The sequence below is a fragment of the Crocuta crocuta genome, unplaced genomic scaffold (genome assembly GCF_008692635.1).
Source record: "Crocuta crocuta isolate KB4526 unplaced genomic scaffold, BGI_CrCroc_1.0 scaffold130, whole genome shotgun sequence".
Classification (NCBI taxonomy): Eukaryota; Metazoa; Chordata; class Mammalia; order Carnivora; family Hyaenidae; genus Crocuta; species Crocuta crocuta.
The window spans coordinates 14,793,353-14,818,783 of NW_027527920.1; the positions used below are offsets into that span (position 1 = coordinate 14,793,353).

The following is a 25,431-nucleotide window of genomic DNA, read 5'->3' on the forward strand; positions in this document are numbered from 1 at the left end:
AAGAGGGAAGACAGGTAGTGGTGAATAATAGTAATTGAGTTTAGAAGCTTGTTTTTATGTCCAAGCAATTTAGTTGCTGTTGGAATGAACTTGTTTTATCATGTAGGAATCATCCTATAGACATTTATTTTTTAATATAGTCTAGACAGTTACTATTTAACTGTATATAATTTAGATTTATATTGTTACAACTAGGTTGAATTCTAGAGCAAAATTTTTATAAGAAAAATCTTGGACAGTAGATTTCCAAGTAGACAAATTGTGTGAAACCATTTGTATTTTGCAGACTTTTTTAATCCAAAAATTGTTTAAAAATTGGATCCTTTTGATCATTTTTTCCCATTTCTACTCTGTTTTGCAGACATTTCAACCTACGGATGAAGAGGGATACATCCCTTTTCAGTGATGAATTTAAAGTTGAAACATCAAATAAAGTACTTGATTATGATACCTCTCATATTTACACTGGACATATTTATGGTAAGTTGAACCTTAGAAGAATTCCTTTCTTTATTTTTTTTCTACACAGGGAAACACATATATTTTGAGGTATAGACATATATCAAAAAGGTGAAATAAAAAGCTAAGAGTACACTTTACACACTGTATGTTAGCCAATTTGACGGTAAATTACATTAAAAAAAAAAAAAAAAACCACCAAAAAGCAAAAAACAGAATGGTGGGATAAATCCTGAAGAGATTTAAGTATATCATGAAGGATAATGGTCTTTGAAGGATGCAGTAACCCTTGGATCTATCTTTACATGTATTTTTAATGTTGAATTATACAGTGCCTGGTTACTGAAAGGTATGAAGTTTTGATTCTCAATACCTCCAAGCTGTTAGATTAAAGAATTTTTTTAACGACTTTCATAATTTTCTAATCTTTCAAGCAAGAAATTAGATGTGTTTTATAAGAAAAGAGGAAAAATCTAAAGGAAAACTGTAAAGATCATCTTAACAGCCAAAAATAATATGACAAAGTTATGCATAGGAAAATCCTTTCAGGGCCTTCCTTTCTCAGAATTTGTTTGCTGTGTTCACAGTTCTAACAAATTTCTCTTACTGCACCTGATTAAAAAGGTACTGGGGGGCTGGGGAGCACACTTCACCCAAGAGAAAGTTATATTTGACAGTTTAGTAGTGTGGGAAGAACAGTCAAAGTCTTCTGGAGGGATTAGAGAGGATCAAAATATTGTTAGAATTGTATATTAATAAATACTTAAGATGACTCTCAGTTATTAAGACTAAGTTAACTGAAAGTTAAATTTCATTTCTATATATTAGAAATCTGCTCAGAATTATAACATTTTGAAAAATTAAGTTTTAAAAAATGTTTTCTTTTTTTTTATGATGCCAGATAAATGAGGCATTTCTATACTTAAAAATTCTCAACTTGTAGATGAAACTTAGTTTTTTGTACTCTTATAGTTTTGCAACCAAAGGAAAGTGTGTTTCCGTCAGTCTAGATTTTCAGTGTCAAACTATAATTTTCTACTATTTCCTTGATCATTTATCTTTCTGAGAAGATAACTTAGTGCCTGCTGTTCTTTGCTAGGTGATGGCCAAGAAAACTACAAGACTAATAAAAAAGTTTACAGATAGAAATCATGTCATTTGAGATACCATTGTCTTGGATTCTTAGCTTTAGTCCTTATTTAATTCACAGTTAATTAGTGTTAATCTACAGTTTAGAAGTTGTGGAAAGCCTGATACTTCTTTCAATGAGAAATTTTTAACAGGTAAATTTAACTTTTAAGCACCATTTTCCTCCTTTCCACTACTTCTTATCATGTGATGGTTGGTGCTCAGCTTTTCTTTGTGAATATCTCAAAATACCTTCTTTTTATCCCATATTCTCTTTCACTAGAGAAGTATAATTGATGGGACAGTATTACAAATCCAATATCTTAAAAAGGAATCTTAGTATAATTTTGTTCAAACTACTTCTGAAAATCTACTTGAGATTTTCATTTTTAAAAATGTATTTATAAAAAAAGGGAGCCAAAGATCTCAAGCAGATTATATCAGATGAGAATAGAACTTTTTGCTTACGTTAATTAGAGTAAAAACTCAAAAGATACTTTAATACCTTTATTTTGAAAGTGCATATTATATCAGTGGACCTGCTTGCCTCTTTCTGAGTTTAAGTTAGTTTAACAATTATTTATCGAGTGACTATTGAATACTTGCCAGGCACTAGGCTTTAGTGCTGGGACTATGATTGTCAAGGAGCTAGATGTTCTATTTCTGATTGTTAGCTAGTAATTGTATAGATTTTAACTAAGTACTAGTTGCTGTTCACATCTCAGATTCAGCTTGATATATTTTATGTGAAAATTAGTTTCCCCAATAAATTTGTATTCAGGTTTTTAAAATATCTAAGAATAGCTTTTTGAAGGAGAATGAATTTAACATTTATGTGCAAATTAATTTTTCAAGAGTTTGTTGCTTTCATTAATAGGTGAAGAAGGAAGTTTTAGCCATGGGTCAGTTATTGATGGAAGATTTGAAGGATTCATCCAGACTCGTGGTGGCACATTTTATGTTGAGCCAGCAGAGAGATATATTAAAGACCGAACTCTACCCTTTCATTCTGTCATTTATCATGAAGATGATATTAGTAAGTACTTAAATTTTATCAAGTAGCCTTTTGCAAAAAGGCATATAAATAGTTAAACGTATGTGAGACATAGAAAGTGGAGGTGTTTTCTTTCCTAAGCTATTAATCAGGCTCAAAAATAGTTTCACAGCTAAAGGCTTAATTTAATAAAAAGTAATCTATATAAAGAGGTGATTTCCTTGTCAGTCCCTGCGAGTCCAACTTTGTTGATATGATACAACCAATTATATTTAAACTATGAGTCAACAACACTGATTGAACTGGAAATTCTATATTCGATATCAACCTGTCATTTAATGCTATAATGCCTTTGTGTGTGTGGCCTACTGAAGCATCATTATCTTCTTATGTAAATTTCAGGGTGGATATTTGTGCAGTGTTTAAGCAATTTTTAGGTATTTTTGTAATATCTAAATCATTTGAATATTTCTTTTTGGAATCTTGAAATAATGATTTCACTTTAGTTTGGTAAGACTCCAGGTTTATCATGTTGGATTTTGTCCTCAACCATGGTCTTTATATGATAGTAATTTGTTAGGAGAGTTCTTTTTCTGTATTTTCAGAGTAGAAAATGTGCTTAGACTTCTCCTTTTAATTTGACCATTGTCCATATATTCGTGGTCATCTAATCATGAGAATGCTTTAATGAAATAATGCAGAAATACATTCCTCTAATTTATAATGCCTCTTTAATACTCATATTTTATTTTTGTCTGTAATTAGGCTAGTCTCTTAATTTTTGCCTATTTTCTGAACTTGGCTTCCTTCTGGCTTCATTTTCCATTCTACAGCCAGAAATTTATATCTGTAATTTCATTCTCCTAATATGTACTGGAAAGCCTAACCATCATAACTTTTTGCTCGAGCAGCTCTGACAGTTTACATACTTCGTCAGTCTGTCCAGCTGCTTGTTATCTCTGATGCTGGATTGTTACAGAAAATAGCATAATTGTTCTAGATGGGATGCATTTACGATTTTAGCTACTTGCTAACTCATAAATTCATTAATGCTACTTGCCTATATTTTTACTCATCCCTCTTTGATTCCTTTTCCAGTTATCCCTCCTGGTATTTCAGACTCTTCGCAAGCTCTAAGCTATAGTCCTTCTTCACATGTTGGAATATGAATTCTTTTGCCCTCTTTCCTTCCAACAGAGTTATTATCTGTTTGACTTGTGTGTTACTTTGTAATATTTTAGTAACTTAAACTTCTTGCAGGTTTACCTTTCTTTTCAGGGTATGTAAGTTCGTCAGCTGTGGTTTGTTTCTTTTGCTCCTTTAACAATCCAAATATTTTTTAATCTCTGGAGCAGATTCTTTATAGATACTTAATGAAATCTTGAAACATTTTCCTTGTAATGTTTTCTCAAAATCAAACAAGGCCTTTTGGGAAAAGAGGAAGAGGAAGAGAGTAATGGACAGATTTTGAACTCATGTTTTTAATTGTATTATAATCAAACTTTATCCTTTCTTGATTTATACTTCCCATAAGCACCCTATACTGTTGTTTGTTCTGTCTTTTATGCATCTTCTCTCATTTCCCTCCTTCTCTTATTTATTTGTATGTAGGTTAAGCATATTCTGCTCTTACTTTACACTTTTATTTCGTCCTGTCATATAATTGCGTTTTTCCACTTCACACTGCAGTAACTTCCAAATATCTTCCTTTACGTCAACCTTTCTTTTTCCCCAAAGATGATGAGTTAGCTGGGAGGATCAATGAAATTGAATGTGACTGAGTTTTCTCTTCTTTTTGGCATTTAACTTTACCATTGGTTTCAGCTCTTATTTTTTACTTACCCAATTAAAATATATGTTCACGCATTTTCACGTTCTTCTTACTATATACCAATAGTGGTATTAGAGCTTACAGATAGTAACGTTTAGAGTGATTTTGTTTGAAATCTTTTCAACCATTTAAAAATGTAAAAACTTTCCTTAGCTTGCATGCCAAATCAAAGGACTCAGTTGTATAGCAGGCTGTAGTTAGCTTACTCCTCTCCTAGAGGACAGATCACTCACTTTTATTTGGCTCTTTTTTTTTTTATTTTTTTATTACTGAGAGAGAGAGAGGGAGAGGGAGAGAGAAAGCAGGGGAGGGTCAGAGAGAGAGGGAGACACAGAAACGAAAGCAGGCTCTAGACTCTGAGCTGTCAGCACAGAGCCTGACACAGCCTACCAACTGTGAGATCATAATTGAGCCAAAGTCGAACCCTTAACCAGCTGAGCCATCCAGGTGCCCTTCACTCTTAATTGGCTCTTTAACCTCTCTGTGTAGACTAATTAAGTTTATAGTACTAAAAATAGTGGTAAGAACAGTTATTACTATTTAATGTATACCTGGTGCTATATAAAGTTTTTGGCTTGCATTATTTCATTTAATCTCATAATTACACTATAAAGTATAATAGGCACACATAGTCCCCTCTCCCTAACTCAATATATGAGGGAATGTAAGGCTTAGAAAACTTGTGTTACTTAATTATGGATCTTGTGTTCTTAACCATGTGCTTTTCTGCTTCACTCGTGGAAGAAAGCTGTCAATTCCAACATTACTCCAAGGATTTCTGGGGCTTTTCTGAAATCTGTAAGCCTCTCTAAAATGACACATTTGTATCTATTGTTGTTATAAGCCAAATTCTCTCCTCAGTGTATTTAGCAGTGAATATTCTACTTTACGACTAATTAAAAGGGAAAGGATGTTCCTTTAATGTATATTATTATTTTCATAGAATTTGCTTAAGTGCTAATAATTTATTTTCACAACTTAATCACTCTTGATTGTCCGTGTGTGTGTGTGTGTGTGTGTATGTGTATGTGTGTTATTCTCAGCAGAAGCAAATGATGTGAGGTGTACCAACTTTGGGCAGGTATTCTGATGAGAATTTGGCTACTCTTCTTTTAATACTGTTTTTGCACCTTTTGGCATAAATCTGTAAAGCCACCATGAAGACTGATATTGCTGCTCTGGAGAACCTTAGGGAAAGGCTTCTGAAGTGGTACAAACACACAGGCACAGTTTTCAGTGAAAATATTTAGTAACTTCTTGAGGCACTTTGATACTCAGATGTGATGGTGATAAACACATGTATTTATCGTCTTAAAATTCATACTTGCTCAATTCTGTACTTAGTAGCAAAAAGCACTTTCTTCTAGTACATAGAAATGTGAACAGTTATGACAAGGTAAGAGTACCACTTAGTCCTTTGTTCACGGCTTGTAAATTTGTAAATTAGATCATTTGCATAAGCAATCTTGCTGTCTTGCATATTTATATTCAGACATTACACTAAGAATTCACTGATGTAGATATTATTGGTTTCAGCAGCTTAGAGAGTGTTTGAATATGGATTTAAAGGTGGCCTTGTAGATCAACTAGTTGAAACGGTTTCAGGGTTTAATTCATTTGGTCAGGATCATACAAGTTAGTGGCAGACATGGTAGGGAGAAATCACAAGAGGTAATGTGTCAGAGAACTGAGGTGTGCCATATGTATGAGAAAAGAGTATGAGGGAAATAAGGATGATGTACTAGAATAGCTTTGTGACCTTATGGGAAGGTCTTTTCTTATGCAAGTAAATACATTTTCTATGTATAAAATGAGGCTGGATCTTTAACATACCTTATGTCTTCTAAAATTGGATGAAACCTAACTACTTTTTCTGTGAGCTGGAAATATTTTTGATTTTGCTGATTATCAGATGACTATATAAAAATATATTTTTGCCTGTAAACGCAGTAGAAGTGTGTCCACTGCTATTAGCATTTTTCTTTTAAACGGTTACATAATATTCTGTTGTTTCATTGGTGAATGTATTATTTAGCAACCCATCAACTACATGGAATTTAGATTGTTTCCCCCTTTTTACTATTGAACATTGCTGTGGTATACTTTATCCTCAAAACTGCTTATATGTAACGTATACTGTTTGATACTTTTTTGGCATTTGTATACATCTGTGAAACTATCACCCATCAAGATAGTGTATGTATCCATTTTCCCCCAGAGAGCTTCCTCCTACTCAGTGTATTCCTTCTCTTCTCAATCCTCCTTTCCTCAGGCACTAAACTGCAGGCAAGTTTTCATTTTGTAGAATTTTATGTAAATGCAGTTATATGTTATGTACTCTTTTTTTTAAGTTGACTTATTTTTGAGAGAGAGAGAGAGAAAGCACATGTTCTTGAGTGGGGAAGGGGCAGAGAGAGGGGGAGAGAGAGGATCCAAAGCAGGTTGTCCACGCAGATCCGGACATGGGGCTCGAACTCATGAACCGTGAAGTCATGACCTGAGCCAAACTCAAGAGTCAGATGTTTACCTGACTGGGCCACCCAGGTGCCCCTATATTATATACTTAAAAAAAAAAAAAAAATCTGGCTTCTTTAATTTAGCACAGTTTTTTTGAGATTCATCCATATTTTTGTGTGTATTAAAAGTGCATTGCTTTTTATTGATGAATAGTATTTCATTGTGTGGATAACATTTATGCATTCACCTGTCAACGGACATTTGGGTTGTTTCTAACTTCGGGTTATTAAAAATAAAAACTCTAAAGCTTTTGATATTAACTCATTAACTATTGATTGATTAAACATCATTTTACATATGATAAATTTTGAAAAAAGACAAGAGGATGAAATAAATATAAGGACTTTTAATGGCTTGGTCTATTACCTCAGCTCTAGAAAGGAGACATTTTGGAAATTTAAGATGAACCTTGTAGAAACAAGAGAGTAGAAGGAACACTCATTTTATAGATTCTTTTCCCCCCAAACCAATACTCATCCTTCAAAAGGCCTTTCAGAAATAATCTCTTAGAATTCTTTTCTGGCCCTTCAGTTCTGGGTGTCCTCTCTTTACTGCCATTTATGTTTTGGTGAGTCCTTACTGTGTTTTGAGTCCAGCATTTTACAGGTCAGTTGTCCATATGTTAGACCTTTGAGAAGAGGCATGGAAGGAAAACACCTGTTGACTGGATGAGTAAATTAAATTCAACCAATATTTAACCATTTATTAACTGTGGATAATTGCGGCAACACCTAACACTTGGTGAATTTAAATGGATTCTTGTTTATATGTCTAACACCCAACTAGACTGTAAGTTCTCTGAGGATGTGTACCCTGTGTCTGCTTATTCTTGTATTGCTGATGTTTGGTAACTTATAGTTATTTTTTTCTCATTACTTGTTTTGTAAAGAAATTAATGCAATTAAAAATAACATTGACCTACAATTAGGAAATTTATGTACATACATGCCCTAATTTTAAACAGGTTGTATTTTGTAGTGAATCTCTAAATTAGTTTGTGATTTAGAGCACACCTTCATGTAGAAACAATTTTAAGTGGCAGGCAGTTCCTAGTTATTTCAGGTGGAATGAAAGTCAAAAAGAGGTTATTAGAGTCAGCAGTTTATAGGTCCTTTGAAGAGGAATGGAAACTAGCTGCTGACTGAAAAGTTAAATTCAACAAATGTTTGTTGATATGTGAATGTATAGGAAGGATTAAGACTTTAAAAGAAAATCCTTCAGGGGAATTTCCCAGTCAGTAATAGAGTAAGAATGTGATAAATGCTTAACCAAAATGTCATCAGAGCACCGAGTACACACTGAGGGAACCTTAGGGATACTTAGGAATACTTCGTAGGGCAGATGGCATTTGGTCTGAACCCTGAACATAGAGAAAAGAATCTCTGAAGACAGGATAAGGATAGCTATTGCTTTGGCTGATGATAATTGGTTTTAGCTGCCATAGGTCAAGGACGTCAGAAAATGAATGAAACTGGCATCTTCTTTGGCCTGGACTCACCCATTTTCTGTATCCCAGACTGAATAAATGGAAATTATGGTTATGTTAAATCGGTATGTGACAAGTTTTCAATACATGTTTCAATTGTTAAGTCTTATGGGCTTAATGATTAATTATTTTAAAAATTTGAGTGTGGTTGACATGTGATTAATTTATTTGTTAACATTATTTGAGTGTCTGATTTGTACAAGATATTTTCAAATACTGTGGACACAGAGGGTCTTCCCTAATGCACCTTAGAGTCTGGAGTTTAGTGATTCTCTTTATAATTGATCAGAATAATACAGCAATAATGCCTGAATAATATAATTGATCAGGTCTCCTCCTGACCTGATGCCCATGATCTGCTTGGCCCCCAACATTAACCCTTTCTTCTGAAAAACCAGGGATGGGAAAGGACATGCTTGCCTCAGCATCCCATCTCTGTTTCCTGGGAGATGAGTATTGTGAGTATATGTGGAAAAGGGGACCATCTTCAGCTTCCTTTCTTTCCCAGGAACATTCATACTATGCCCTTCTTACCATGCTGTCCCCACCCTCCCCAAATAGAGACTGGATGTGGGGAATGGGGATGGGATATTTGGGAGAAAGGGACTTGTATCCACTGGAGTTAGAAGAAGAAAGGACACTTGGGGTCCGTTCCAGCTATTCGTTTATTCCTCCAAACTCATCCTCTGTTCTAAAAGAAAAAAATTGCCTACTTTCCCTTTTAACTCTCCCTCAGTGAATCCTTGTTGGTTTTTGGCAACTTTGGGAATCAATGGCATTTTTGTGGGCAAGGACCCTACCCACCTACCCTTCAGAAATTAACAAAACAGCTTTTTGTTCATTGTTTGTCTATGGAGTCTGTTTTAAATTCCATTAGTATAATTAAAATTAAACTATTTCATTGGATTTGGTAATTTATAGCATGTTAATGGAGACATTACACCAAAGTTTTTGACTTCTAGGGTAAAAAAAAATAAGGCCTTGGTTTTGCAATCAAAAAAAATTTCAAAGTTTATTTATTTGAGCGAGCGAGTGAGAGAGTACACCCTCACACGCCAGCACATGAACAGGGGAGGGACAGACAGGGAGGAAGAGAGAGAATCCCAAGCAGACTCCGTGCTATCAGCAAGGAGCCCGAAGCGGGGCTTGATCTCACTGTGATTATGACCGGAGCTAAAACCAAGAGTCTGATGCCTAACCTACTAAGATATCCCCGCAGTCAAAATTCTAACCTGCCAGTCACACTGAGGTAGGGGAAGCCTTACTGGGAACAGTGAGGATGTAAGGTCTACTCTAGTTGGGACGTAGTAAGCAGTGGGTGTTTTATGTACTAGTTCTATTGGACAGAGAATCTGAACAGTAAATGTTTTCCTCTTCCTGGAGTGGATGATTGAGAGTTAACCAGAACGGTTTCCTGCTTGAGGTGGCATCACAATATATGTATTATTTATATTTGTCCCTCCTACAGCAAAACAAAAGCAAGAGGTTGGCATACAAAAGAACTGGAAGAAAGGCAATAGATTTAAAGCTGATCTTTGTTTTAAATAGGCTGAATATTCTACACCAATGATTCATTCTTTGTGAAAGAATATGCTGTTTGGCCTTTTCAGGGGAACTACAGTGCATCCTATGATTTAGCACCACAATGAGGGCTTATTCATTAGTTGAACAAAGGCTTTTTCTAGAAATGGGGATTATATTGTCAGTAATTTTAGAGGGAAAATGTCATTTGTCCATTTTCATAGTTAATGTGGTGACCAGGGAAAATAGGGTCTTTTAGAAGTTTTGAAAGTCTGTAGGGAAAATTTTATCCTTCATTTTTTTTCCTATTGGGACAGTTTTGTGCTGACAGAATTTGAAACATATGTAAATACTGTTTAGTTGCTTTGGAAATACCTTTTTTACTCTAAATATCAAACTTTCAAAAGGGTGTATCTCTAGTTGATAATATATGAAATACAATTTATAAAGAAATAAAACACTACATTTTTCTTTTAGAGATTGTAATTCTTCATATTTCTAATGTTTTAAAGTATGGTATACTAAATAATAGTTTTATTATTTTCATTCTCCAGTACATTTATAAATAATAGTTTTAGTATTGAGAGTTTAACTATTTTAAAAGTTGGGAACAATTGTAATTTTCCCCGTGATTAGAAGATCATACTTTGTATAGTTTCAGCTGGCATGGTCAGTTTTATTGCTGCTACTCATGTGGCAAAGGAATGAGTACCTACAGTTAACTGGGTAAATAGGATTGACAATAGACTCTGAAAATATAGTATCAATGCCAGGTAGCATAGAGGAGCTGCTAAGGGTTACAGATTAAGATTTTTGAGTGAGAATCTTTATAGTTACCCACTTTTTCTAGGCCCATTCAGTTGCAGGGGTGTAGGTAGAAAGTTCATTTTATTATTTATTTTTTTTTTAACCAATTAATTTCATGAGAGCAGTTATTACCAAGAAAAGAGAGCCAGATAAAACCATCATGAATAAACTCCAGACCATTATGAATATAGTCACATAAATTATATGTGAACTTAGCCAGGTAAATTATTTAAAATGTGCAACCCAACAACATATAAAAACATTTACCTAGGGTAAGTCAAGAATCACAGAATTCTGTGATTCTTTTTTCCTGCTTTCTTTTTTTTTAGCTTACTTTTTACTTTTATTCTTTTTTTTTTTTAAATAGTTCATTGTCAAGTTGGTTTCCATATAACACCCAGTGCTCATTCCCACAAGTGCCCTCCTCCATGCCCATCCCCCCTCCCCCCCACATCCATCNATGTTGAAGATTAGTTGGCTGTACACTTTTGGGTCCAAATCTGAGTTCTCAATTCTATTCCATTGCTTTATGTGTCTGTTTTTGTGCCAGTACCATACTGTCTTGATGACAGCTTTTTAGTAGAGGCTAAAGTCTGGGNCATTACATGTGTAGATTGCTTTGGGTAGTAATGACATTTTAACTATATTTATTCTTCCAATCCATGAGCATGGGATGTTTTTCCATTTCTTTGTGTCTTCTTCTATTTCCTTCATAAGTTTTCTATAGTTTTCATCATACAGGTCTCCTATATCTTTGGTTAGGTTTATTCCTAGGTATTTTATGGTGTTTTGTGCAGTTGTGAATGGGATCAGTTTCTTGATTTCTCTTTCTGTTTCTTTGTTACTGGTATATAAAAATGCAACTGATTTCTGTATATTGATTTTGTACCCTGCAACTTTGCTGAATTCATGGATCAGTTCTACTAGGCTTCTGGTGGAGTCTGATGGGGTTTCTATGTAGAGTATCATGTCGTCGGTGAAAAGTGAAAGTTTGACTTCTTCTTTGCCAATTCTGATGCCTTTTATTTCCTTTTGTTGTCTGATGGCTGATGCTAGGAATTCCAGCACTAGGTTAAACAACAGTGGTGATAGTGGACATCCATGTTGTGTTCCTGATCTCAGGGGGAAAGCTCTCAGTTTTTCCCCATTGAAGATGATGTTAGCTGAGGGCTTCTCATAGATGGCTTTTATGATGTTTAAGTAAGTACCTTCTATCCCGACAGAAAGTTCATTTTAAACAGGATTTGGTTGAGAGTTGGGATTGGGGAGGGAAAGAAAGTTTTAAGCCAGTGCAGTGAAGTAATTAGGATAATAATTGACTATTGGATTTAAGCTGAATAAACAGAAGAAAGAGAATATTCATTGATAGTGAATAAGGTGTTAACATTGGTAGATTGAGAGGTCTTAGTAGTGTTGCAGAATTATTGGAGGGAATGTTCTGAAAGGACAACTGGTGGAAAGAAAGTAGGATGTGCAAGTTGAAATTATAAATGGGTTTCGGTTATTAGGTTCAAGATGGATTTCAGTTATTAGGTTTAGTTATTAGGTTCAGAAGAATTACTGTATAAGTGAGAACTTCAGGTAGGAGAAGATCATTGGAGAAAAGGTAAGTGTACTAGAAGGACCATCAACAGTAATGTTGAAGTCATTAAGAATTATGTTGGGATGATGTTAGAGAGTGACAATGAGGTAAGAGGTAAAAATAAGGAAATAAAGGAAGTGGTGACCCGGGGAGCAGGAAATACCTATAATGAGTTAGAGTGGTTGATGGTATAGTCTCATGATTATAAAAGCTGGGTCACAATGAGAATGGTCCTTGGGTCCTAAGGCAGAAAGTGGTAGATAGTTACGAGTGTTCAGAGATGTGAGGGGCAGGGGAATGTTTTCTGTAAAACAGGAAGAGTTCTTGGGTTCCCCCTTGATTCTTGCTGGAGCCCTCCTGGTGGAGCTGGACAATACTGCAGGAGTCTCTTGACCTTTGCTAGGTGATGGATCAGAGGAGAATCATGATTTTCTGAAACATAGATATTCTTTTGATTCCAGCAACTGCAACTTATTGAAGGTGTGATGAGACAGAGTGATCTACCAGAGGCTGTCCTTTCTTTTTGTTTTTAAATTTTCTTTTAATATTTTATTTATTTTTGAGCGAGAGAGACAGTGTGACCAGGGGAAGGTCAGGAAGAGAGGGAGACACAGAATCTGAAAACAGGCTCCAGGCTCTCAGCTAGCTGTCAATGCAGACCCCGACATGGGGCTCGAACCCACAAACCGTGAGATCATAACTTAAGCCGAAGCCAGATGTTCAACCGACTGAGCCACCCAGGCACCCCATATAGGCCGTCCTTTCACCCTGGGGAATGATGGCCTGCTAGGTGGTGGACATGTTCTTAAGTTTCTGCTGGCTTCCTTTCAACTGCTGCTGATGTTAGCCTATAGATGGTGTGCTATTATACTAGTATTTATTTGACTTCTTTAAAAAATTTTTTAAAAATACGTGTTTTATTTTTGAGAGAGACCGAACATGAGCAGGGTAGGGGCAGAGAGAGAGGGGGAAGACACAGAGTCCAAAGCAGGCTCCAGGCTCTGAGCTGTCAGCACAAAGCCTGATGTGTGGCTTGAACTCACAAACTGCAAGATCATGAAGTGAGTTGAAGTTGGACACTTAACCGACTGAGTCACCCAGGTGCCCCAATATGTGTTTGACTTCTGATTGTGGAGGAATGGTAGAACGAAATCTACCCTAATATCAGCTACATAGATAGTGTCACAAATATGTACGTGTGTGTGTACACCTATATATGTTTGTTTATGTCTAAAAGTATATTAGCTTTATGTATTTTATCAAATAGATGAGATACTCATTAGGCAGTACTTGTTTGCTTACTTTAACCTTAAAAAAAATTTTTTTTAATGTTTAATTATTTTTGAGAGAGAGAGATGGAGTGTGAGGGGGCAAGGGCAGAGAGAGATGGAGACACAGAATCCAAAGCAGGTTCCCAGCTCTAAGCTGTCAGCACAGAGCCCTACGCGGAGCTTGAGCTCACAAACCATGAGATCATGACCTGAGCCAAAGTCAGATGCTTAATCAACTGAACCACCCAGGCACCCCTGCTTACCTTAATCTTAATGTTCAAGTGCCCAGCATCAGTGGCAATGTATTGGTGACGAGGGTCAATGCGTCTAATATCTGGAAAGTATTTATATTTTACTAGATTACTATATAATAGGGACTGCTGGATATATATAAATCAGACATGTATATTCTTCTTTGGTTTCCCTTATCATTATATTTAAGAAAATGATGTTACAGTTATTTAAAACAGGGATATTTTTTGTTTTGTTTCTGAATTCAGTAAGATAACCCATTTAAATGCCATGCATATTTACTGGTTCACATGTTTGGAAGTTTAAATTCTCTCTTCCAGAAATACTTTGTAGTAGCTGTGTAGAAACAGATTCAAAATATATTTCTTAGTGTGTTTTGAATGGAAGTAAATCCTAATTTCTATTATGATCAGATTATATTTGTTTCTCAAATTTGAATAGTATCAGGCTTAACAACTGATTTATATCTTGAAGTATTTTAGTAGAACTAAATTGTTTATAATATATATAAATTATATATAACAGAATTGTTATTTTCACATATTTGTCATGTAGTGGACTTATAACCACATTGCTAACAAGCTTCACAGCTCTTTTGCTTTTTAAAACTGAAAATCTTGCATTGAGTAAATCTTGAAAAAACTCTTTGAACAGTGATAATAGCACATTTCTCTAAGCGTGTAAAATGTTTTATCTGGGTGTTACAGGGTTTACGAGCTTTATTTTTAGTTAAAAGATGGAATTATTACTATACTGTGAGTATCAGTCTTCAGTTTAACTATATGGTGATTTTTTGGCAAAAGTTCTGACTGGGGATAAGTGAAAACTAGTTATAAATGAATACATTCAGAAAATGACAATAGAGTGGTACCTGGGTGGCTCCATCAGTTAAGTGTCCGGCTTTGGTGCAGGTCATGATCTCATGGTTCGTGGGTTGGAGCCCCACGTCAGGCTCTGTGCTGACAGCTAGCTCAGAGCCTGGAGCCTGTTTCAGATTCTGTATCTGGTCTCTCTCTGACCCTCCCCTGCTCATGCGGTATATCTCTCAGAAATAAATAAAAAACATTAAAAAAAAATTTTTTAAATGACAATAAATACAAACACTGCTAAAGAATTTCCGATATGCTAGTCTAAGATTATTTTGGTACTGTCTGTGATTGGAAAAATTTGCTATGTATCATTGGAGAGCAGGTATAAATGAAGTGTTCTGTTTTCCTTGACAAACATTTTCACTGTGTATTAAAGCACTACTAACTACAGGACCAGATTGCCCCCATATTCAGTGACAGAATGCATTAAAATTCATTAAACTATAACAGTGTAATGTGAGTATTCCTCATTAGGCAGCTTTTCTTCAAAAAGTAATTTAGGATTCTGAGGTACTTCTTTTTTTTTTTTAATGTTTATTTTTGAGAGAGAGAAAGAGAAGAGAACACAAGCTAGAGGGGCAGGGGGCGGAGAGAGAGGGAGACAGAATCCGAAGCACAGAGCCAGATGCAGGACTCGAACTCACCTACCGTGAGACCATGACCTGAGTCAATGTTGGCTGCTTAACCCAATTAACCACTCAGGCACCCCAGGAATCTGGGGTACTTTATTTCATGTTGTTTCCAGGGTATCATCCACCAGTCATTCAGGTGAAAAGAATATGGAGGATCCCGGCTAGTGCAGTTCCATACTGCTCACATTCCTTCAACTTGAACTTGGTTATATGTCACACCTAACTTGAAATGGAGCTGGGAAATTCAGTCTTCCTTTGTACACAGTATAATGAGGATTTGTTGGTCAGTGGCTGCCAAACTAAGCCAAGAGTAAAATTGTTTATTATTTTTAATGTTTATTTTTGAGAGAGTGTGAGCTAGGGAGGGGCAGGGGGGAGACAGAGGGTACAAAGCAGACTCTGTGTGGACATCCGTGAACCCAATGTGGGGCTTGAACCTGAGAACTATGAGATTATGACCTTAGTCAAATTTGGACGCTCAACCAGGTGCCCTATAAAATTGCTTTTTCAAATAAAAATTTTGAATAATTGTATACATTTTTTATTGGTTAAGTGACAAACTGATATGAAGGGCTTTTGGGAAGTTTATGTATATTGGTAAACAAATTATTCCCTCTGCCCTGATTATCTCTCTCTCTCTCTTTCTTTCTCTCTCTCTTTTTCTTTCTCTTTCCTCCTTCTTCTTTCTTTCCTTTCCCTTAGTTTCCTTCAGTTTCCCCCCGTTTTCTCCTTCCCTGTCCTCCCATTCCCCGAGCCCTCTCCTTTGCTTTCCTTTCCTTTGCTTTCCCTTCCTTTCCCTTCCTCTCCCTTCCTCTCCCTTCCTCTCCNCCCTCCCCTCTCCTTTCCTCCCCTCTCCCTTTTCCCCTTTCCCTTCCCCTTTCCTTTCCTTCTGGTAGTGGTGAGGCATGCAGGATGGGGAGACCAAGTATGGTAGACATTTAGGGAAAGTTCTTGAAAATTGATTGCAATGATTTAATCACAGGGTTTGTCTTTTGAAGGACTAAGTTCAATAGGTTTTTATTTGGTAGTGGGGTCATCATTGTCCATGCTCGTGTGTCTGTGTCATGTCTCTGTGTGAGTGATAGCAATTTGGATCTGGGACTTATTAAGACGGTTTTAAGATATATTATGATAAATCAGAACTATAGTTTAAAATGGTTTTTTAGAGTTTTTAATTTTAATTTATAGTTCAGATACAATGTTATATTAGTTTCAGGGGTCAAAGTAGCTCTTGTGTGTGTGTATTGGGAGATGTCTAACAACTGTAAGAATTTCATCAGCTGGTAAATATACATTTATTTCATTGAACTTAAAGTAGCCTAAGGTAAGTGGTAAAATAGATTCTTATTTACTTAAATACTGACATAATAAACAAATCTAAATTAGGCCAACACAAACTGACCCGTTAATGGAAAAATAACGTAACGTACTAATTGAACCATAAGTTGGTTGCTTATCACACTGGAACAGAAACTAAGCTTTTGAAAATGTATAGTTTCATCCATTTTATATGGCAAAATATTTTGTGTATCAGTAACTATGAGCACATTTTTACTTACCTGCCTAGTTGCTGCCAGGGTCAGCAAAAGGATTCCTCCTCACACACACTGTTATCTTAGATAAACCATTTCCTTAGCTATGAGTTAAGGGAAAACTAAGCCAAAGAATCAGTCCACGTTCTTAGTTACTATAGACTGGACTGTCTCTAGTATGAGAGTAAAACAAAATAGCACAAAATTATGGATTTATAAATAGTATCCAACTCTGAACTTGGCTTTATAATAACAATTAAAGTAAGTAGCAAAATTCCAAGGGGTCTAAATTCTGTTAACTGAAAAAGGTGCTTAAGTATATGTATAAACCCGTCTATGAGTATGCCTGTCGAATTTTTCCTTACTTATTAGAATGAGTGTTCTTGGTATAGAGGAACTTCTTCATCTGGTGGTTCAGGCAAGTTAGATTCCACTAAGAATCTGGGCAAAGCTCATTGGGATATTTTCAGGTTAAAATTATAGTATCAGAAGATGCTATTGTGGTGGTAATAACCCCAAATCTTCTAAAAGGCGAGAATTTAAAATCTGGGCATATTCATATAATAAAACTTTTAAGCCTTTGTGGTAGATTCTTATAAGGTATATTTTGGATGGTATTATATTTTTACTTTCCCACAGCCAACCTTTGAAATGGTAAAATAATATACATATTAATTTTTTTCTCATTTAGCCTTCAGTTGTGTTAGTTTGAAATCACTTAAATTTGTTCCAACAATATTGCAGCCTTTTAGTCCTAATTTTATTTTGAAAATTTCAAACTTAAATACAGCCCCTAAAACACACATTCCCTAAGAATATGTACATTTTCCTCAATAGCTACAGTAGTGTTTCACCCCTAAAAATTTTAACATTAATTTAATAATATCATATACTGTACAGTCTAGAATAAAATTTCTTCAGTTGTACTAAAAATGCCTTTTTGGCATTTGTTTATTAGGTCTTTTTTAGTGTCTTAATTGCCAGGCTCCCCCACCCTTAGTTCTCAGTTTTTTCTGTTTTGTTTTTTTCCCTTTAAATGACATTTCTGTTTTTTACATATCTCTAGGTCAGTGACTTATATGATATTCTGCATTTTGGTGTGTCTGGTTATTTATGATTAGATTCAGTGGACATATTTTGTCAAGAATATTATAGAGGGAAAGCTGGGCATTCCTTATTGCATCACGTTAAGAGGCACACATCTTTCTACTACTGGTAGTGCTTAGCTTCATCACTAGGTAAATGAAGTGATAATTACCATATCTTCACTGTGAAGATATCTTTTCCCTTTGTAATTAATAAGTAATTTATGGGGTGGTACTTTCAGAGACTATGAATATCCTGTTACCTCACATCTTTCACCTAATGGTTTTAGTATCCATTGATGATCCTTACCTAAATCACTTTATACATGTGAGGTTATAAAGTGGTACTTCTTTAAGTCTACCATTTCTCATTTATTGATTGGAATTTTACAGCTTTTGCAGCCTTGACCTCTAATAAAAAACCAATTTAAAGTTTAAGTCAGAGTTATTAATAACAGTATATGTAAGTTGTCCATACCTGTACTTCTTAACTGCCAGTTTAAATTTGTATTGTATTATGATGAGCACTGGGTGTTATATGTAAGTGATGAATCACTGAATTCTACTCCTGAAACCATTATTACATTATATGTTATCTAACTAGAATTTAAATGAATTTGAAAAAATAGTAATTAGTATTTCCAAAGAAAGAGGCCACTAGTATCCACTATAGGCTCTAGATTTTTTTTTTTTTAACATTCATTTATTTATCGTGAGAGAAAGAACCTGAGGAGGGAAGGGAAAGAGAGAACCTCAGGCAGGCTCCAGGCTGTCAGTGCAGAGTCTGTCGCAGGGCTCCATCTCACAGACCATGAGATCATGACCTAAGCCAAAATCAAGAGTCAGATGCCTAACTGACGGAGCCACCCAGGCACCCAAGGTTCTCAATTTTCTAAAGAAACTTAGCTGTAGTATTTCTAATTACAATTCTGTGTATTATATCTTAAATCACTTAAGGACTTTTCAGTGCTTCCCCTTTCACCCATGTCTTCGTATATTTATTTTCTTTTAATTATGGTAACTTGATTAAATTTTGAAACATGTTCATGAATAAGGAGAACCCCAAGAAGAGAGAAGTATGTGAAATTTGAGAGAATGGAGTAAACATTTAAATGACTAAACTAAAATGGAACAGCTCTCTGGAAATAGAACCAATCCAGTTAAAAGTAAACTAATCACTGCTTAATTATAAAGGAAAAACAAATGATGATAAAATTGTTATTGGCTACTAAGCATTCACTTGAATTACACATTAAAGAAATTTAAACTCAGTCTGATTTTATTATGCCATCAAGCGTGTTCCTAGATCACTTTCCCTTGAGTCCAGCTGGTATTCGTTGAAAGAATTCAAGCCAATGGAATATTATATTAGTCTAACTGTAGTTCAGCGTAGGTGTACATTTGCAGCATATGAAATTTAATGTGTTTGGAGGGAACATTATAAATTACAAAATGATGTACATTACAGTATTAACATACTCTATATATCTGAAGCCGGAAAGGTTGGGAAAGTTAACTTTATATTACTGTTCTTTTTTAGAATTCACAAACCATCTATATAACCAAAATCTAGAGACCAGTGATATTTTATTGAGGGAGAACTTACAAATCTGCTGGGTTTTAAAATGAGAATGCTCAGTAAGCATTGGTGCCTTTCATGAATTATGACAGTTTTTTTTTTTAACTTATCAGATAATTTGTAACATCTAAACATGTGATAGTAATGACATTACTTCTTTGTGTTTTAGACTATCCCCATAAATATGGTCCACAGGGGGGCTGTGCAGATCATTCAGTATTTGAAAGGATGAGGAAGTACCAGATGACTGGTGTAGAGGAAGTAACACAGGTAAGGATTTTAATGCTAGCTTGCATTTAAGAAATGGAAATAATCTTGGGCATGTGTTCCTGCATTAAAAACATTATGTTCTAGAATTTCTGAAAGATGTATGCCACTGTGGAGAAATAGTATTTTTTAAGTTAAAACTTCTTTTAAAAATTTTTAATGTTTATTTTTTTTAATTTTTTAACATTTATTTATTTTTTAGACTGAGAGAGACAGAGCATGAGCAGGGGAGGGCCAGAGAGAGAGAGGGAGACACAGAATCTGAAACAGGCTCCAGGCTCTGAGCTGTCAGCATAGAGCCCAATGCGGGGCTCGAACCCACAAACCATGAGATCAGGACCTGAGCCAAAGTCGGATGCTTAGCCGACCGAGCCACCCAGGCGCCCCTAATGTTTCTTTTTGAAAGAGAAACACAGAGCACGCGTCTGGGAGGAACAGAGAGAGAGGGAGACACAGAATCTGAAGCAGGCTCCAGGCTCTGAGCTGTCAGCACAGAGCCTGACATAGGGCTTGAACCCTCAGATCTTGAGATCATGACCTGAGGTGTTCACTTTACTGACTGAGCCACTCAGGTGCTCCATTGACTTTTTTTTTTTTTTTTAAACTTTTTTTGACCTTCTTAAAAATAGTTATTCAAAACACAAATTCAAAATGAAAAATTATTTTTAGGTTAAACATTTACTATGTATTTTGGCATCCTTCTAAAAGTAGTAAGATAGGGTAATGTTCCTTGAGTTTCTTGAGTCACAAATGCAGATTTGTGTGTTTCTTGATCTGCATAGTGAGTGGCACAAACAATTCTATGTCAGGAGATCTTTCAAGTATAAGTGAGAATTTATTTTTGCATTTGTTGAACAATTGTGTATCAGTCTTCTACCATGTGCTAGAGACTGGTAGGTCTGGGAATATGTGGAAATGAAGATAAAAGCTCGTTCTCAAAAAGTTAATACAACTTGACCCTCGAACAACATGGTGATTAGGAGTGCCAACCCTTGTACAATTGAAAATCCACGTGTCACTTTTGATTCCCCCAAAACTTCTAGTAGCCTGCTGTTGATTGGATACCTTGCTGATAACACAAATAGTTGATTAATGTACTTTGTATGTTATATGATCATATGGTGTATTATTACAATAAAGTAAACTGGATTTAAAAAATGTTATTAAGAAAATGAGAAGGAAGAGAAAATACATTTATAGAACCGTAGTTTATGTATGGGAAAAAATCCACATATAAATGGGCTCACACAGTTCAGACCAGTGAAGGAGTTGTGCAAGGGTCAATTGTAGTTTAATTGGAGACAGAAACAATTGAGGGTGATAAGAGATAGAAGAGGATTAAGCATAAAAGGAATAGTTAATTTAGTCTAGGAAGTATTTGAGGACAGTAATCAGAAACTAAAAGAAAAAGGAGAAATTAGATTGACAAAAAGAGATAGGAAGACAGGAGGAATAGTGTATACAAAGGAGAGATAGCAAAACCAGTAAAGAATTTTTAATTTCAGGGACACCTGGCTGATTCTGTCAGAAGAGTGGAAGAACATGTGACTCTTGATCTTGGGGTCATGAGTTTGAGCCCCATGTTGGGTGTAGAGATTACTTAAAAATAACAAGTTTTAAAAACAAAATAATTTTTAACTCCAGGATGGAGTGCAAGATTAGCCTGGGAGCCTAATTAGAAGTTGTTTCAGTTGAGAATAGTGGCCTATACTAAGGTATTGACAATGTGGATAGTGAGGACAAGACTATAGATTGCTAAATATAAGGGTTTAGCAGTGGCTAGATGCAACAAAGTAGGTTGCATTTCTTTATATCAACAGTAGATTACCAGAAATGTAATGAAAGAGAGGACATCATTAATAATAGTATCAGGAATATCATGTATTGAAGAAACAGTGTAACAAAGGGTTATAAGGCTTAAATAAGGAAAATTGTAAAACTTTGGAAGAAATGTTAAAGAAGATTGATTTTAAATAAAAGAGATATACCATATTTGTGGAAAATAATACCTCATATTATAAAAATATCAATTTTACCGACATTGATTTGTAGGTTCACTGCATTTCCAATATAAATTACAACAGGGTTGTTCACACCACATGATTGGTTGAGAATGTTATACAGAAAAGTAAAGGCCAAGAAGAAGTAGGGACCACCTAAAGACTGTAAGCAGGAAAAAGATTTACTCTGAAAGATTTTATGATTTATTATAATAATTAAGAGTGTGATATTAGCATAGGATGAACAGGCTGACCAGTGGAATAAGATTGAATACTCAGGAAGAGAACCATAAATGTGTGAAACTTTGTTCAATAGTGGAGGTGGAATCTCAAATCAGTGTGGAAAAGTAGAGATCCCTGAATAATTGGAGCCAGAAAAAAATGTCTATTTGGAAAAAAATGAAGTCAGGTCTCCATCTCACATCATGTATAAAATCCTGATATATTAAAGTATTAAACGTCTAAATGAAAACTTTGAAGCTCTTGGTGGAAAAAGTAAGTAGAGATTTTCCTTACAGCTGTGATGGAATAACTGATTTCCAACTAGACTACCTGCAAAATATATGAAAGACTGCACTGAACAAAATATATGAAAGAATTGTTTTCAAACGTTGGACAATTTGTCACTCAGGCAGTGAAGGAGGCAAAGGAAGATTGAGACCCCTGAGAGAGGCTAAATCTCTCTGTGATTTCCCAGATTCCCAGATTTTTTTTTTTTTTTTTTTTTTNTAGTTTTTTTTTTTTTTTTTTTTTTTTGTACTTGTGGCAAAATTTTAGGTATGGCACAGAGGAAGGGGATCTCAAGAAGAATAAAAAGTACATAGCAGTCTTGCTGAGTTGAAGAGACAAGGCAAAGTATAGTAAGGGTGAGGTATCTGGACTCAGGGCAGACTCTCAGAGAGTATTACACTGAGAAGAAGCTCCAGGTATCTGGACAGAGGTTGCCTTGAGTTTTGCTGAATACTAATCTGTGCATGCACAGGGTGAGATTCTAATAGACAGCTACTAGAGAAGGACAAACTACTAAAGAAAGTATAAATTGAACAGCTCTAAGGAATTACACTTGGTCGAGATCCCAAGACGTGCTAGGAGTAGCTTGATCTCACACTGGAATAAAGACTACTTCAAGCCTGCCTTTATTAAGCTGGAAAACCAAGCTTGAAAAAGGTCAAAGTGATTAAATTAATTCCCTGTCAAAATAAAACTCAATATTTATTAAAAGAGGACACAGCATACAGATACACAACAATGTAAATATCTAGTAATGTTACATTTGAATGTCTAACATTCAAAAAATATTACTAGATGATAAAAAGATGAAAATGATCAGAAACAGAACCAAAAATTAAAGGCATTAGCACACAAGGACTTTAAAATAACTATTATTAGGGGCGCCTGGGTGGCTTAGTCGGTTAAGCGTCCGACTTTCTCTTGGGTCATGATCTCACGGTTCGTGGGTTCGAGCCCCGCATTGGGCTCTGTGCTGACTGCCAGCTCAGAGCCTGGAGCCTGTTTCAGTCTGTGACTCCCTCTCTCTCTGACCCTACCCTGCTCACGCTGTCTCTCTCTCTCTCTCCTAAAAATAAATAAAAAACATTAAAAAAAATAAAAATAAGTATTATTAATATGTTCAAAGAATTATAGAAAAACATGAAAACAAACAGGAGAGAATAGAAATTATAATAAAGAACCAAATGTAACTTACAAACTATGAAAAGTATGTTTTCTGAATTGGAAAGTTTAATGGATAGACTTAAGAGCAAATAAGTTATTGCAGAAGATAACATGAGTAAACTTGAATAAGGGACAATAGAAGAATAGAAACAATTCAAATCTAACCACAGGAAAAAAATTTGGAGTCCAAGGAGGAAGGAATGTAGAAAAAATACTTGAAAGATTAATGTTTCCAGAATCTTAGGATATGGAGAAAAATTTTAATCCGTAGCCTAAGAAGCTAGTGAAACTCCAGCAGGATAAACATAAAAATTATACCAGGACATATTAAAATCAAATCAATGGAAATGAGAAAATCAGAAAAGCAGCTATAGAGGGGCACCTGGCTAGCTCCATGGGTGGAGCATGCAGTCATGGGATTGTGAGTTTGAGCTACATATTGAGTGTAGCAATTACTTAAAAATAAAGTCCGTCACAATAAAAAGCCATAGAAAAGAAGATACGTTTACATACAGGGGAGCAATAATGTAAGAATAACTGTTGACTGCTTATCACACATTGCAAACTGAAGACATATATGGAATGACAGGCCTGAGCTGTCAGCACAGAGCCTCACATGGGGCTCAAACTCATGGACCGCAAGATCAAAACCTGAGCTGAAGTCAGATGCTTAACCGACTGAACCATGCGGGTGCTGTTAAAGATCTTTTTTAGACAAAAGCTGAGAGAATTTGCTTCTAGGAGGTTTACATTGCAAGAAATGTTAAAGGATGTTTTTCAGGTAGAAAAAGAATACCAGGTGAAAATGCAGATTTATACAAAGAGGTAAAGAGCATAAAATAGTAAATACATAGGTAAAATATAAAAGACATTTTTATCATTTAAGCATTTTCTTTAAGAAGATAATTATTTAAAATAGTAACAATGTAAAATGAGTTTATAACAGAAAGAATCCAAATTTATGATAATAGCTCACGGGATAGGAGGAGGAATAGTGGAAGTATATTGCTGTAAGTTTTTTACACTATACAGGAAGCAGCATAATTTTGGCAGGTAGACTGTGCTATTTAAAAGTTGGATATTGGACACTCTAGTGCGCAGCTTAGCAAACTACAGCCCTTGGGCCAGCTGCCTGTTTTTGTAAATAAAGTTCTCTTGGAATACAACCACAGCCATTCATAGATGAATGTTTGTGGCTGCCTTTGAACTATAATTGGTAGAGTTGAGTAGCTCTAACAGAGACAGTGTGGCCCAAAAGTTTTCAGTATTTATTATCAGTCCTTTTAGGAACATACAGCCTGGTGAACATATATAGGAGTCATTTTGCTTCTGTGTACTGCTATACTGCAAGTCAAGTAGTTTTAAAATTTTAGTATGCAATGCTGATAAAATAATTTCCAATTTAGTTGAGCAATTTAAACTTGACTAGTCATGAATGAGATTCTCCATTGCTTCACAATTTTACTAACAACTGCTATCATCAGAGGTTCTAGTAATTGCCAATTTGGTGTGTATGCAGTAATATCTCATTGAGACTTTAATTGAAATTTGATTACTAATGAATGCATGTTCTTAGTTATTTTCATATATTTGCTTATATTTTCATATATTTTTATATATTTACTGGTCAGTGTTTTTCCTCTTTTGTAAAGTTTGGTAAAATTTGTATTCAAAATTTGTAATCAATGCTTCATTGTAGTTTGTGTTTGTTCATATAACATATCTAGCCTTAATTAGCTATGTATGTTGCAAACATCCTCTCCTCCCTTTTTTTTTTTTTTTTTGGTTTAGACAATAAAAATTTATTTTGTCAAAAAAAAAAAAAAAGATGTTTACAGAAATATCCCTTGTCCTGGAGTTACCACTGAAAAAAATAATGGAGATGTAGTTAACAGGACAATAAAGAAATCTTATGTACAGTTGACCCTTGGACAACATGGATTTG

At 35.1% G+C, this 25,431-nt stretch overlaps 1 protein-coding gene across 1 annotated transcript in view; it reads left to right on the forward strand.

The window, feature by feature from the left end:
• ADAM10 (ADAM metallopeptidase domain 10) overlaps positions 1 to 25,431 on the forward strand; it is a 132,503-nt gene that overhangs the window by 58,351 nt on the left and 48,721 nt on the right. Inside the window, exons 3-5 of the mRNA XM_077747905.1 lie at positions 362 to 480; positions 2,465 to 2,623; positions 19,715 to 19,815. Coding sequence (XP_077604031.1) covers positions 362 to 480; positions 2,465 to 2,623; positions 19,715 to 19,815 — 379 coding nt within the window. The remainder of the gene's footprint in view (positions 1 to 361; positions 481 to 2,464; positions 2,624 to 19,714; positions 19,816 to 25,431) is intronic.